Below are 13,945 nucleotides of genomic sequence, written 5' to 3'. Positions count from 1 at the left end.
ATTTATTTTACCCCAGTATATTCAATGGAGCTTCTGCGCTAGCCTGCTGGTTCTGATGGGCGAGTGCGAGTAAAAGGCCTTTTTTTCTCGTTTTACGCTTGAACAACTAAATTAATGCCAAAGTCTTTTTAACTGATTGGATTTGAATTACATTACAACATCGATGCTGTATAAAAGGAACCGTATAAAATGGAAAAAAAAAACTCACAATAACAGGTCATGGGAAGTTTATTAGTATGGGAAACACACTAGCTCGGCATATACCTCATTGCTCAGCCCTAGTTGTTTTGGACACTTTTTGGAAATGCAGCATTGTTGAAAATTTATGTTTTGTTTTTTTAATGAATGGCATTTTTACATCACAGTGTAGATTACTGTTGACAAAAATATTGATGTTTCAATACATAACGATTCAGAAATATTAAAAATGATATAATGAAGTGTAAAGAAATGAAGTGTAAAGAAAAACGTCCTATCGCGACAGCCTTAATTCTCCTATAGCCTGCTAGTTTTGTTTACCTTAATTTAGAAATTGAGAATTGTAAACATTTTTCAAGGTATCGTATTGAAATTAGAAAGTCCAGTACTGTGACAAGTGACAACACCCCTTTAATGTAGACTGTGAAAATGGAGGCTTTCAGAAATGATGATATCTTTTTAGTCATGTGACCAGTTCAGCTAAAATGGTGGACGACATTGTACAGCAGTTGTTTTGGATGCTCACCGTTCGGACAGCATTTTCAAAAATATGTTTTTTTTTTAATAAATGCCGTTTTTACATTGCCGTGTAGATTACTGTTGTGAAAAATATCGATATCTAGATACATATCGATACCGGATTATTTCAAATGATACGATCTTATTTAGCATTCTGTAATAATCAGAACACTGAAAATCTCTCAAAGTGCTTCATAGAGTAAAGCTGTTGACTTCCATATAACCTTACAAAATCTACCAAGAGCAGTGCAAAAAAATTCTATAATAAATGTAAATAATTTGGCTTGGTTATTAATACACTGCTCTCTGTAAACCTCACATATAATGAAAAGTAAGGCCCCCTGGTGGCCGAATGCAGAACAGCTCATAAACCATGTCCACATGAATGGATTAGGGGAGATGAGCTAATGTAGATCCTAAATATAGTTCATGTAAATTTAGGCAGTTCTTATCACACTGATATATGTTCAAGCTGTTTGTTTATCATTTAGTTAGTCAATTCTCCAAATGGGAAATGGCTTTATTATTGTGTGCTTGTGATTGGTATTGGATATGTGATTGGATTTAGGAGTTTGGGTGATTTTTTTTAAGCCATGCCCCCCAGGGCTCAGTGGATTAAAACGTGCCTTTTTTGGAGTGTTAAATAATGCGGCAAACACTAGTAATCTGCTTACTGCATAGCTTAGTAGGTCACATAATGGGATTCATTGAAATATTTTCCTCCCATATTAAAAAACTCCTTCAAATGCATAAAATCAGTCTTATATGGGTGTGATAAGAACTGCCTAAAACTACATGAACTATATTTAGGAACTATATATGAACTAGGAGCTCATTCATTCATTTTCTTTTCAGCTTAGTCTCTAATTAATTGGAGGTCACCACAGCGGAATAAACCGCCAACTTATCCAGCATGTGTTTTGCCCTTCCAGCTGCAACCCATCACTGGGAAACAGCCTTACACACTCATTCACACACATACACTACAAACAATTTAGCTAACCCAATTGAACTATACCACAACTTTGCACTGTGGGGGAAACCGGAGCACCCGGAGGAAACCCACACAAACGCAAAGAGAACATACAAACTCTAACTGACCCAGCCGAGGCTCGAACCAGAGTAGTAGTAATTTTTGCACTGTTGCAAGCTGCTAGTTTGAAAAAGCCGAAGTCTATTAAGAATCATGAATAAACTCTTTGTTAATCTTTTCTTCTTCTTCTTCTTCTAGGAGTTGGATACAGCATGCCATTCAGCATATTTGTACTCGTTCTTACCATCTTCAAAGTGGAGATTATTTAGCCCTGACCTCAAATCTGCCACACTGTAATTTAACCACGAGGATTAATCTGGAAGTTTCCTGTTAATGATGATATATAGTATACAATTAAGGGCAAAATAATTAGCTGACTTTATTAGCAAAGATAAAATAAACCAGTTAATAGAAATGAGTTGTTAAAACTATTATGTTTAGAAATGTGTTGAAATAATTTCTCAGTTAAACAGAAATTGGGAGAATTAAAATTTAATAGGAAGGCTAATACTTCTGACTTCCGCTGTATATGATTATAATCACATTTATTTTAGATTTATCTTATTGAATCAAGTGATTTTAAGTATATTAACATCAGTCCTATATGGCATTGTGATTGAGGTATGGAAACAGAAGAGGTGCAGTAATATCCAAAGCAAAGGGCACTGTATGTAGCATCTAGATTTAAATATTTATTTCATTCCCTGCTTTTAAAGCTTCTATATTTAAGTGTTTCTAACATTGAGAATAGTCATAAATGCTATTGTTTCTGCTGTATTTAAAAATATGACAATTGGAAGTGTGACTTGTACCTGTTTTATGATCAAAAAACAATGTCATGTTAACAAAAAGAAACGAATAAAAGGCACTGATGAACAAATTAAGGCTGTGTGTTTTACAAGTCTCAACTGAAGATTCTAAAGAACCAACTAACTTTATTATAACATGATTATTTATATCTGAAAAGGTTATAATTTGGTGAAATATTTGTGTACGGTAGAGGTAATGTAAAGTAATTAATGTGTATTTATAGCGCATTTATTGTGTATGGTCATACACCCCAAGCGCTTTACGATCATGAGGGGGAGTCTCTCCACACCACCACCAGTGTGCAGCATCCACTTGGATGATGCAACAGCACCAGTGCGCTCACCACACACCAGCTAGGGAGCGGAGAGAGAGCGATAGAGCTGATTCGGTGGATAGGGATGACTGGGAAGCTACAATCAATAAGAGCAATGGAGGGAACTTGGCCAGGACACCGGGGTTACACCCCTAGAAGTACCATGGGACTTTTAATGACCACAGAGAGTCAAAACTTCGGTTTAATATAATTATTTCTATATAAATAAAATTATTATTTTGGGGAATTTATCTCCACAAAAGAAAATAATGTTTTTTAAATCAATTTAATTATTTGATGAAGTACATTTTACATTCACAAATGCAAATTCACAAATAGTAAACCTAACATTTTCTTAATTTAATTGTCCCGCTATCCCCACCGTGTGGCCCAGCGGCGTTACAAGCTCGAGCTCTTATTTTGAAAGAAGTCGTCACGTCCTGTTTATTTTTTTCCTCTCATCTAAAAAAAACAGCGCGGTTTTTATTTTTCACCCGGGGTTCAGAAGATGATGGGGGCGAGTTTTCTGAGCGCAGACCGGGCTCGCAGTCCGCCGGTGAAGGTGCTGTCCAGTCAGCTGCGGGAAGCCTCGGAGAGCCAGAGCTCCGGTGGGAAAGCGGAGGTTGTGATCCGGCGTCTGGGAGCTTCTGGCCGGCGTTCGCTGCAGGTGTCAGTGGTGTGGATGCAGGGGACTGTACTGGAGCTCCAGGCTGACAACAACACCCTCCTCATGCTGGATGAGACCGGAAACTTTACTGTTAACGGCATCAACAGCGTGCCGAAAGGAAAACCCTGCCTGAGTCCCGGTTAGTACACTGTCCAGTTCAGTGAAATCGTGTGACATGATTCCTCTATTGTTTGCAGTGGTAAAGTTACTTTGAATATTCGGCCTTGAGTCACACAGAATTTAAGTATGACTCGCAAACATTAGCACTATTTATTTGACTGTGAACACAATGTGTCGGTGCTGCTAATGATTTTACTATGTAGAATTTGCATAGAGTTCTTTTGTGAAACTATTACTTCGTTTTCTTCACAAACGCCTCAAAGCAAGAAGGTCGCTGGTTCGACCTTCGACTAACGTTAAGTCAGTTTGCATGTTCTCCCCGTGTTAGCGTGGGTTTCCCACACATTCAAAGACACAAGTGAATTGAATAATCTCCTTAGTTATGTGTGTGAATAAGAGTGTATGGGTGTTTCCCAAGGGTTGTGGCTGGAAGGGCATCCGTTGCGTAAAACATGTGCTGGATAAGTTGGCTAAACATTCCGCTGTGGCTACCCCGATTAATAAAGGGACTAAGCCGAAAAGAAAATGAATGTGTGAATATAAAACAAACTTGACCTCAGTCATTGTCAAATGTTTTTAAGACACTACTGGCTCATTGTTGGGTTAAAGGCAATTGTTTTAATAAACTGAACAGAAAAGCTCGCTCCTTCATGTAGAAAATGTTAAAAGAATATACATAATTATGGTAGTAACGTTATCTTATCAGATTAAAAGGTGCTGGATAGTCTATTACTGATTACAGATTATATGATTATAATCTGATTACGCTACCCGTTAATTTCCACATTTTAACAATGCATTATTTATTTATTTATTTATTTTCTTTTCAGCTTACTCTCTTTATTAATCTGGGATCGCCACAGTGGAACCGCCAACTTATACAGCACATGTTTTACACAGCCCTTCCAGCTACAACCCATCACTGGGAAACATCCATACACACTCAATCACACACATACACAATTTAGTTTATTCAATTCACCTATAGGGCACGTCTTTGGACTTGTGGGGGAAACCGGAGCACCCGGAGGAGGCCCATCGGGAGAACATGCAAACTCCACACAGAAATTCCAACTGACCCAGCTGAGGCTCGAACTAGCAACCTTCTTGCTGTGAAGCAATAGTGCTACCCACTGTGCCACAGTGATGCCCGCATTATTTATTACATGATCTAAATGTGCATTTTGTGCTCAAGTACATTAGAAAACACTAAGACCATATTAACAGCATGAAATTCACAGCAATGCCAGTGCTACGTTAAATAATTCATCTAAGAAAACACTAGAGACGAATTATCATTTTTGTAAACATTCAGGATGCGCGCGCAGGGAGGTGGCAGAAAAAAAAACGGGAGACTAGTATTTACAGCGAGGGGATGACATCCGAGGTGGTACAGAGTTTGTTGTTGTCTTAGTTATATTGATTACATATTATATATATTATTTACATAATGCTTTCAGCGTATTATAACAGCTCGTCACCCAGTGATAAGCACAGTGATTCGGCAAAATTAACCTTAAAGTGAGCAGCGTTCATCTGACTGGTCCATTTACGATAGCGCCCTCCCAATGGATATTGGATAAGACGAAACAGCTAAGCATCCAGCCCCAAATATACTATCTAATTGAAGCTCCAAGTGATTTTACAAGAGAGAAGTTAAAGGCCTTTAAGTGTTTGGATGCCAACAATGTTGTTCTGTGTGGTCATGTGCAAGAAATAATGCTCCATGATGACCAGATTCAACACTTTGTAGCGACTAAAAGTCACATACGCAGGTTATTGCTCACCGAATATTCAAAGTGCCAAGGTAAACAATATAGAGAGTGTGTCACAAGTTATAAAACCAACTTTAACTTAATAACTTACACTTTCACGTTTCATTCTTAGCATTCAGTGTCCACAGTTTAATTAACCTTATGTAACTATTATTTCTGAAATCATTGCTGCAATCAAAAACGAGTAATGTGTATGATTCAGCATAGCGTGAATATAACATGACAACTGCAGAGTCAAGCATTTTTAATTAGGTCGTCAATTCATTCAGCTCCCTTTTAGCCAAAGACGTCTGCAGTTGGCATTAAAGCAGTGTGGTGCACGGTAAAACTTCACTTTTCTATTTTTGAATTTGGCATCCTACTGTACAACACAACATGTTGTTTCCTATTGCAGCGTGTCTTTTTTTGCAACCGGGAACCCGTGTGACGTCATGTGTGACCTAGGTTGATACACACACCTTTTTTATTTTATATTTCACAAATGTTTAAAAGAGCAAGGAAAGCCATTGCTATTGTAAACAGTATATCTGATCATATTTGTTCTTCTGGAGAAGGTTTTATTTGTTTTATTTCGGCTAGAATAAAAGCAGTTTTTAATTTTTTAAACACCATTTTAAGGTCAAAATTATTAGCCCCTTTAAGCTATATTTTTTTGATAGTCTACAGAACAAACCATCATTATACAATAACTTGCCTAATTACCCTAACCTGCCTAGTTAACCTAATTAACCTAGTTAAGCCTTTAAATGTCAATTTAAGCTGTATAGAAGTGTCTTGAAAAATATCTAGTAAAATATTATTTACTGTCATCATGACAAAGATAAAATAAATCAGTTATTAGAAATCAGTTATTAAAACTATTATGTTTAGAAATGTGTTGAAAAATCAAATCTTCTCTCCATTAAACAGACAATGGGGGAAAAAAATAAACAGGGGGGCTAATAATTCTGACTTCAACTGTACATTTGCTGGTAGCCACATCGAGTGGTATGCGACCACACAAAGGCTGCGCCAGATGATACCAAAGTGACTCGATGCAGCAGTATCACGTGACTCCACACACGGTAGGGAAAGTAATTGAAAAAAATTGATCTAAAAGAAATGTTATCGATTAAAGGTTCTGAAAGTCTCGATTACTTTTCAAATAATCGCCCAGCCCTAAATACAGATGACATATAAAGAGTTACTAAGTGTATTAAATATCACATTACATCAGGGTTAAATATAAATTTCTCTTGAAGTTGTGGCACTTGCTGGACTTCAAATTGAGTCTTATAAAGAAAATACATCTGCATCTGTGTACCTGTAAAAAGTACAACACTTTACACAAATTATGAGTTATTTCTACTTAAATTGTCACACTTCGTTTTCTTCTATGTTGCTTAATTTTGGAGTAGGGAGGTTCCTGACCATGGTGAATGATGTGATATCCGTAGCCTAAAATACCGCTCTGAAGCAATTTTAGAGCATGAGCATTTAGCATGTGTTAAAGCGATAGTTCAGCAAAGTGTTTCTTGTGTCATTAGCCATTGACTCGTCTTTTAAAAATCATCAAGGACCATAATTTCAGCTAAACATCTGACTGGAAGGGGGGATGTAATCTAATCCGAGTGAACTGTCTTTGTATATCTAGTCTTTGAATAAACTCACCTACATCTTGGGTTGTCCTGATAGTAAGTATGAACGACTTTTTGGACGAAGCATCTCTTTGACAGCACTGTGTGGTTTTAGCCCCTGTTTACACTGCCAGTTAAATGTGACTCAATTCAGATTTTTTGCTCAAATGTGACAGATCGGATCTCTTCTAGGACCATGTAAACACGAAAAAAAAACATGCATTTGGATATTCAGAGATCAGTTTCAGACCTCCTTCATATGTGGAAATAAATCAGATTTGTGACAATGCGACTCATGTAAACAGGCAGAGCGGATTTATTGGGGCATTTTATTTTGTAAGTCATTAAACTTGTGACAATGTGGTACTTCTCCTCAGTTTAATAGTGTAGAAAGAGGAGCGTGTGTGTGTGTGTGCTCATCCTAAAATTTCGGACCCATTGCTCTTCATCAAACCCCACCACAATTTGCTCCCAAGAGAGCTGAGATCTTGTACCCACAAATTTCTCTGAATGGTGGAGGACACCGTATATAGGCGCAAGCTGCAATGACGGCACTTTCCCTCCTCCTCCACCTCAAAATCATTTTAAAGTTGGGCGAACTTCACATATTTCGCAGAGCTAAAATCAAGACAATTTCTTAAACAAGAATCCACCTTTACACATACATGTCATTGTGAATTGTATGGCAAGTGTAAACCCATGAATCAGACACAATTAAAAGAGCGTGTAAACATACTGGCAAAAAAAAAATCAGATATACTGTAGGTAACAAATCGGAATTGGGCATCAAGACCTGACGGTGTAAACGTGGCTTAGAGACCTAGATGTGTCTAGTTGCACATTCACTTTTGTGTACATGGCCAAAACGGGAAGTGTGTGAATTGGAACAGGCCCTTTATTGCACGCAATGTTATGCAAGCACAACACTCCACGCAGTGTGTTTTATGTTCACAGCTTAATGTCCTTTGTCCACAGGTAAATACGTCATGGTTATGGGTGTCATCCAGTCTCACAGTCCAGAACCAGTCCTGCGAGCTGTGAAAATGGCAGACCTTTCTGCAAACGCAGCCATTCACAGGAGAAACTGGATCTATGAAGTGGAAGATCTCCAGCGGGTTTTGCCCTAATAGTGTTTTTTTTTTTACTCATTACGATGATTATTTTTGCAGCGCTGCATTTATTAGTTTGTTCAACACTATGTTGCTCTGACTTTTATTTGCAAATGACATCTCCTGATGGACACACAGACATTTAAGTGAGATATACATTTTATTTCTAGAATTATTTTCTATGAAAGTTTAAGTGGAATTACACCGTAATTAAGCTTTAATCACAAACAAAAGAGATTTCCTTACAGTTCTGCTATTAAATTATACAATAAAAAAAGATTACATTTAATTTTCAGTGAAATCAGAGTTTACAGAGGTAAGACAGTTATGATCATTTTAATAAAGACAGCTAAGGAAAATAAATAAATTAAGAGACTGCTTGAAAATTCTCAGTTTCTCTAGATTTATGATATTACAAATTTGAATATTTGTTTTTATTAATAAAGATCTGATAATGACAGAATGGGTCATGGAATAGCAAATGTTTTCAAGTGCTCTTATTCGTATTTATTTTTCCTCCATAGCTGTAAATGTGCATGTGTGAATGTGTATGTATGATCACATGTCAGTTTGTGAGTGGCACAGATTGGTGAATCATCTCTTACTCAAAGAATGAATTCGCTGTAACTTCCTTCCATCTTAAATGCACAGTAGCTGTGTTTCCCAGCTCTGGAGGGACTTCAGAATCTCTTGTGCACCCCTAAAACACTGCTGCAGTTTGGACAGTGGTGCGTGACGTCCTTCAGGTCCTCTATGCAGAAGGGAATTAGGCAGCAGCCGTAGATGCAGCTGGGACAGCAGGAGGAGGAGCATCAGCTGAGAGTCTTTCTGCAGTATATTGAGATAGTCATGTTTTAACTTACCCAAAAACGGCCAGTCCTGCACAGGAGAGCCAGACTAGGGGTCCTGAGGAGTACTCCAGACGAGTGATGACGGACTGTGAACACACTGGGCAGTGAGCCTGAACCGGGACGTTACCAAACACCAGGCCAGGCTGAACATAGACTGTCTGGACGGCTACTGAAGAGCAGACAACAAGAAATGTGCTTGTTATTAAAAGCTTTCTTAACTTTAAATGTAAGGGCCTTGATGGAAAAGGATGCAGGTTGTTTTGATTCTCAGCTGATGGTTTTTTTTCCCCCCAACAAAAAGTAAACATTTATAAAACATTTATAAAACTACAGCAGGGGGTGCCCAAACTCATTCCTGGAGGGCCAGTGTCCTGCATATTTTAGTTCCAACCCCAATTAAACACACCTGAAACAGCTAATCAAACTCATTAGATACTTCCAGACAGGTCTGTTGAAGAAAGCTGGAGATAAACAATGCAGGACTGGCCCTCCAAGTCTGGAGTTTGGGCACCCCCTGCTGTAAAGCATAGGTGTCAAAATCTATTCCTGGAGTGCCGCAGCTCTGCACAGTTTAGCTCCAAAACACAGCTGATCCAACTAATCAAGGTGTTCAAGACTACTAGAGACTATTAAGCAGGTGTAAGTTGGAGGTGGTTGGAGATAAACTGTGCAGAGCTGTGGCCCTTCAGGAATTGAGTTTGAGACCATTGCTGTATAGTGAGATAATGGAGTAGCTGGCCAGGTTCCTCTGTTTGTTTGTTATTGGTTGTGACTAATGACATATTTTCCGATTGTATTAATAAATACTACATATACGTATGTGTGTTTGTGTGTTTATATAATCATAAGGACATTCACTACTGTCAAGTTTGAAAACAGTACAATTATTTTATGTTTTAAAATGAGCTTTTTCTCATTTAATGCTCTTAAAGTCTGCATTTACCTAATCAAGAATACAGTACAAAAACTACAATTGTGATATGTTAAATAAATGTCCTTACTGAATGTATTTTATAGTTCATTTCTATGATTTAAAGAAGAAATTTCAACATAAATACTCCAGCTTTAGTTGTCATGATCCTTCAAAAATCTTTCGGTCATCTGCTCCTCAACACAAAACATTAGCCCCTTATTTTTCCCAATTTCTGTTAAATGGAGAGATGTTTTAACACATTTCTAAACATAATAGTTTTAATAACTCATTTCTAATAACTTTTTTATTTTATCTTTGCCATGATGACAGTAAATACTATTTTACTAGGTATTTTTCAAGACACTTCTACACAGCTTAAAGTTACATTTAAAGGCTTAACTGGGTTAATTAGGTTAACTATGCAGGTTATGGTAATCAGGTAAGTTATTGTATAATGATGGTTTGTTCTGTAGACTATCAAAAAATATATATATATTTTTTTTTTAATTTATAATTTTGACCTTAAATTTTATTTATTTATTTATTTTTTTTATTAAAAACTGGTTTTATTCTAGCCGAAATAAAACAAATAATACTTTCTCAAGAAAAAAAATAAACATTTCCTTGCTGTGTTAAACATAATTTGGGAAATATTAAAAACAAAAATTCAAAGGAGGCTAATAATTCTGACCTCAACTGTATATATTAGGGGTGCATGATGTATTGGTGGCCATATCGGCTGAAAATGCTATTTTTTATGTTATCGTTGTCAGTCCAATATTGAAATTAGGCCGATATCCTTAAGCCGATAAATTACGCAGTTGTACAGAACTGCTGACTTGTAAGCACGAGAGAATCTTGCGGGAGTGTGGAAATAAAAGTGTCAAATGACTAACAATTGTACATTACTGTATCACTTTTTATTTGAGAACACTTGAACTGGTTTCAGTTCTTGGTTCCTTCATTTTATTGAAATATATTTAACTTGTTTGTTAATTAAATCCAGTTTTGTCATTTAACCTATTATTTTTCATGCAACAGTCAAGTGGCATGTTAATTTGCTATGCGAAGAAAAGGAAATAATTTATTTTTGCCATGCTGATTTATGTGAAATTATGAATAGGTCTTGCAATTTTTAAATTATTGCTTTTTTGCTTTGAGTATGCTATTTTAAGTTTTTACGATAAAATAACTTGTTCACTGTTAAAAATATAACATTTTTTAATATTTATCAGCTAATATGCGAGTTATCAGCCAAAACATTCATATCAGTACATCTCTAATATATATATATATATATATATATATATATATATATATATATATATATATATATATATATATATATATACATAAATGCTGCTATTTTTACATTCAATAAAAGGTTATTTCAAATGTTTAAAGTCACAATTCAAGTTTTACTGTGTTTTGATTAAATAAATGTAAATGAATATGTATATTTAAATCAATTATGAATAATAAAAATTTTTTAACAAATACATTACACTTATATTAAGTAGTCTTTCAAATAAAAATGTAGTCTCTTATATGAAATAATAAAAATACTTAATTTTTTTTGTATTATTAGAATAAAAGTAAGAAATGAATATATAAAAGTATAACTTTGACTATATAATATAAAATAAAATATATAAATCGCACAAACCCACATTACCACAACTGATTGTGGGAAAAGTTCTTGTTTCGTTTTAACTGGAACAACCAACTTCTGTTTTTATCTTGTGAAAGTTGGCGATGTGATCAACAGCACTGCCAGCTGAGGGGGCACTAGTCAACCAGGTAAGATCTGTCTTCAAAAAACGTGCATGTACATATTGAATGTCTGTAATTTATAATTGGCTACTGTTAATTTTAGTATGTATACTCTCTGTGACAAAAAGTTACTGTAGAAAAAGAGTAATGGTGGCCGTTTACCGACGGGACTGGTGACAGGTTGTCCTTGTGCGGTCGGTGGGTACATCTGATTGTATTCTTGTGTCGGATATGGAGGAGGACCAGATGCCTTCATGTCCGCTGGAGGATAAGGGCCTGCTGGATAATAAGGGTTTGCGCCTGAGATCTCATCGTATGATGGAGGAGGCGGGTGTCCCACAAGGGTCGTGTTCTCCATCGGAGGTGCTGTCGGCATCGGCATCGCCATCGTCTTGTGTCATAAAAAAACAGCGTTTATACATTTGAGAAACACTGCTATTCAATCTGACATCAGAAAAGAAACATGATGGACAAGAAATGTTCTCCTTTAGTGAGGAAATCGCTCTTATAATGACACTGAAGCTAAATAAAGCACTTTGAAACCCGATACATGTAAATCCTTAAGCTTTACGTTACACTTCAAAACTATGAAGATCACTCGTTCAAAAGTGTTTAAACCTATGGTAAACGAACACGACTTACTGTTTGTGTGTGTTTTCTCGTCAGCAGACTCGCGAAAGATCCAAAAATGCGCTTCCTGTTTCTTAGTTTTTGTTACGCACTTGCTCCGTTTCCGCACAGACCTCAGATGGGTGGGCTGAACACTAAATAAAGATTATCAAACGAGGACAGAGCTGTCCGTGATACAAGCCGTGTTATTAACGTCGATATGTCGAGCTCGACAGACTTAGCATGTAATGTCAAGTCTGTTGTTTGTTATATCAAAACGGAGACTTTTAGATGTAAGTTCCGTGTTTGGTCACATGAGTTACTGTAACAGGCAGTCCCTGTACTCAGTTTAACTGCGCACAGTTGTGCATAACGTAAACATAACTTTTCAGTTCACTAGCATGGGTTTGCCTAGTTTGTGTTGTTTGTTTTTTTCCCCTCAAAATCTATTTTTATTAAACTCTGAAGTAGGCTACATGAATTCCAGCAAAAACATTTTCCTTTAAATTGTCACATTCCCTTATAGGATTAACGATTATTCATTAAACTGTTTATTTGAGCTAATTATAGGTGACATATTTCAGAGTGAATTTTAAATGACGATAACAAACATTATGACAGTTTCAAACACATGCTAGCCTAATTAACCCTTTAACTTCCACTACGGTTTAAAAAAAATGAAATATCCTTGGTTAAATTGTGTTCCTTAAACCACTCTTAGCAATTTAGCATTTTTTGTTTTGCTTTAACGATAACCTAACTTTAAAGCAATGATGCCATCCCTAACAGGAATTGAATGGATGATGCCAAGCGTTTGAGGACTTCGAAGATAGTCTTAAGCAACACACAAACTGTTCTTATTTACTGTTATGGTAAGATTCACATAGACAGTAGTGGAAAGAGTGTTAAAAATCATAGTCAAAAGTACTTGCCCAAAAATGTAGTGCAAGTACAGTTAAAGTATTTTCTAAATTTTTAAAAAGTAGACCTTTCAAAAGTACATGCAATTTGTGTGTGTGTGTGTGTGTGTGTATCATACCTGTCAACATTGGGATGGGAAAGTAAGGGATATGCTCACCATAATAAGGGATTCTAAACCCTCTCCTATATGGAGGATCAGCTCTTTAATGTTTCTTGCCACCCTTCAGAGAAACACTGAAAATACGCAATACGGGAAAATACCTTTACGGGATGATAGCAGGACAGAACTGTAAAATACGGGAGATTCCCTTGAAAAACAGGAGGGTTGACAGGTATGGTGTGTGTGTATGTGTGTAAACGTAACATTCTGTAGTGGATTTAGTGATTGCTTAAGCCCATTTCCATCATCATAAAGTAAACATCTGTCATTTTCTCATCAGTGACATTCAGTAAACAGTAAACAATCGCGCAGTGGGTAGCATGTTCTCCTCACAGCAAGAAGGTCACTGGTTCGAGCATTTCTGTGAGGAGTTTGCATGTTCTCACTAATTTGCGTGGGTTTCCTCCAGGTGCTTGGGTATGCTTAAATTGACCAAAGTGTGTGTGTGTGTGTGTGTGTGTGTGTATGGATGTTTCCCGGTGATGGGTTGCAGCTGGAAGGGCATCCGCTGCGTAAAACATATGCTGGATAAGTTGGCGGTTCATTCCGCTGTGGCAA

The 13,945-nt window shown here is 36.7% G+C and overlaps 3 protein-coding genes across 4 annotated transcripts in view; 2 read left to right on the top strand and 1 right to left on the bottom strand.

Moving 5' to 3' along the window:
* The window catches only part of mslna (mesothelin a), a 54,082-nt gene extending 51,452 nt beyond the window's left edge, over positions 1–2,630 (top strand). Inside the window, exon 66 of the mRNA XM_073944938.1 lies at positions 1,949–2,630. Within this exon, the coding sequence (XP_073801039.1) occupies positions 1,949–2,019 (71 nt within the window). The 3' untranslated portion in view covers positions 2,020–2,630. The remainder of the gene's footprint in view (positions 1–1,948) is intronic.
* Positions 2,631–3,315: 685 nt separating this feature from the next.
* Positions 3,316–9,828, top strand: rmi2 (RecQ mediated genome instability 2). The gene is made up of 2 exons (XM_686582.9): positions 3,316–3,679; positions 8,027–9,828. The coding sequence occupies exons 1-2, from the start codon at positions 3,382–3,384 to the stop codon at positions 8,176–8,178; spliced, it is 450 nt and encodes a 149-aa protein (XP_691674.2). The 5' UTR covers positions 3,316–3,381; the 3' UTR covers positions 8,179–9,828.
* litaf (lipopolysaccharide-induced TNF factor) lies at positions 7,345–12,381 on the bottom strand. 2 transcript variants are annotated; one of them, NM_001002184.1, is given in 4 exon segments: positions 7,345–8,949; positions 9,024–9,180; positions 11,860–12,088; positions 12,340–12,366. In NM_001002184.1, coding segments are annotated over 3 exon segments (492 nt in total). In that variant the 5' UTR covers positions 12,086–12,088; positions 12,340–12,366; the 3' UTR covers positions 7,345–8,840.
* Positions 12,382–13,945: the final 1,564 nt, after the last annotated feature.

The sequence above is a fragment of the Danio rerio genome, chromosome 3 (genome assembly GCF_049306965.1).
Source record: "Danio rerio strain Tuebingen ecotype United States chromosome 3, GRCz12tu, whole genome shotgun sequence".
Classification (NCBI taxonomy): domain Eukaryota; kingdom Metazoa; phylum Chordata; class Actinopteri; order Cypriniformes; family Danionidae; genus Danio; species Danio rerio.
Note: the sequence above shows the minus strand (reverse complement) of the source record. Positions and strands in the feature narration are given on the sequence as shown.

Bases quoted from the DNA above. Each gene is read 5' to 3' on its own strand.
- rmi2 (XM_686582.9), top strand. From the start codon at position 3,382: ATGATGGGGGCGAGTTTTCTGAGCGCAGACCGGGCTCGCAGTCCGCCG. The intron at 3,680-8,026 runs GTTAGTACACTG...CTTTGTCCACAG, and splicing joins AAAACCCTGCCTGAGTCCCG to GTAAATACGTCATGGTTATG.
- litaf (XM_009299704.5), bottom strand. From the start codon at position 12,085: ATGGCGATGCCGATGCCGACAGCACCTCCGATGGAGAACACGACCCTT. The intron at 9,178-11,859 runs GTAAACGGCCAC...GCTCTTCAGTAG, and splicing joins ACCTGTCACCAGTCCCGTCG to CCGTCCAGACAGTCTATGTT. The intron at 8,950-9,023 runs GTAAGTTAAAAC...CTGCTGTCCCAG, and splicing joins GCAGGACTGGCCGTTTTTGG to CTGCATCTACGGCTGCTGCC.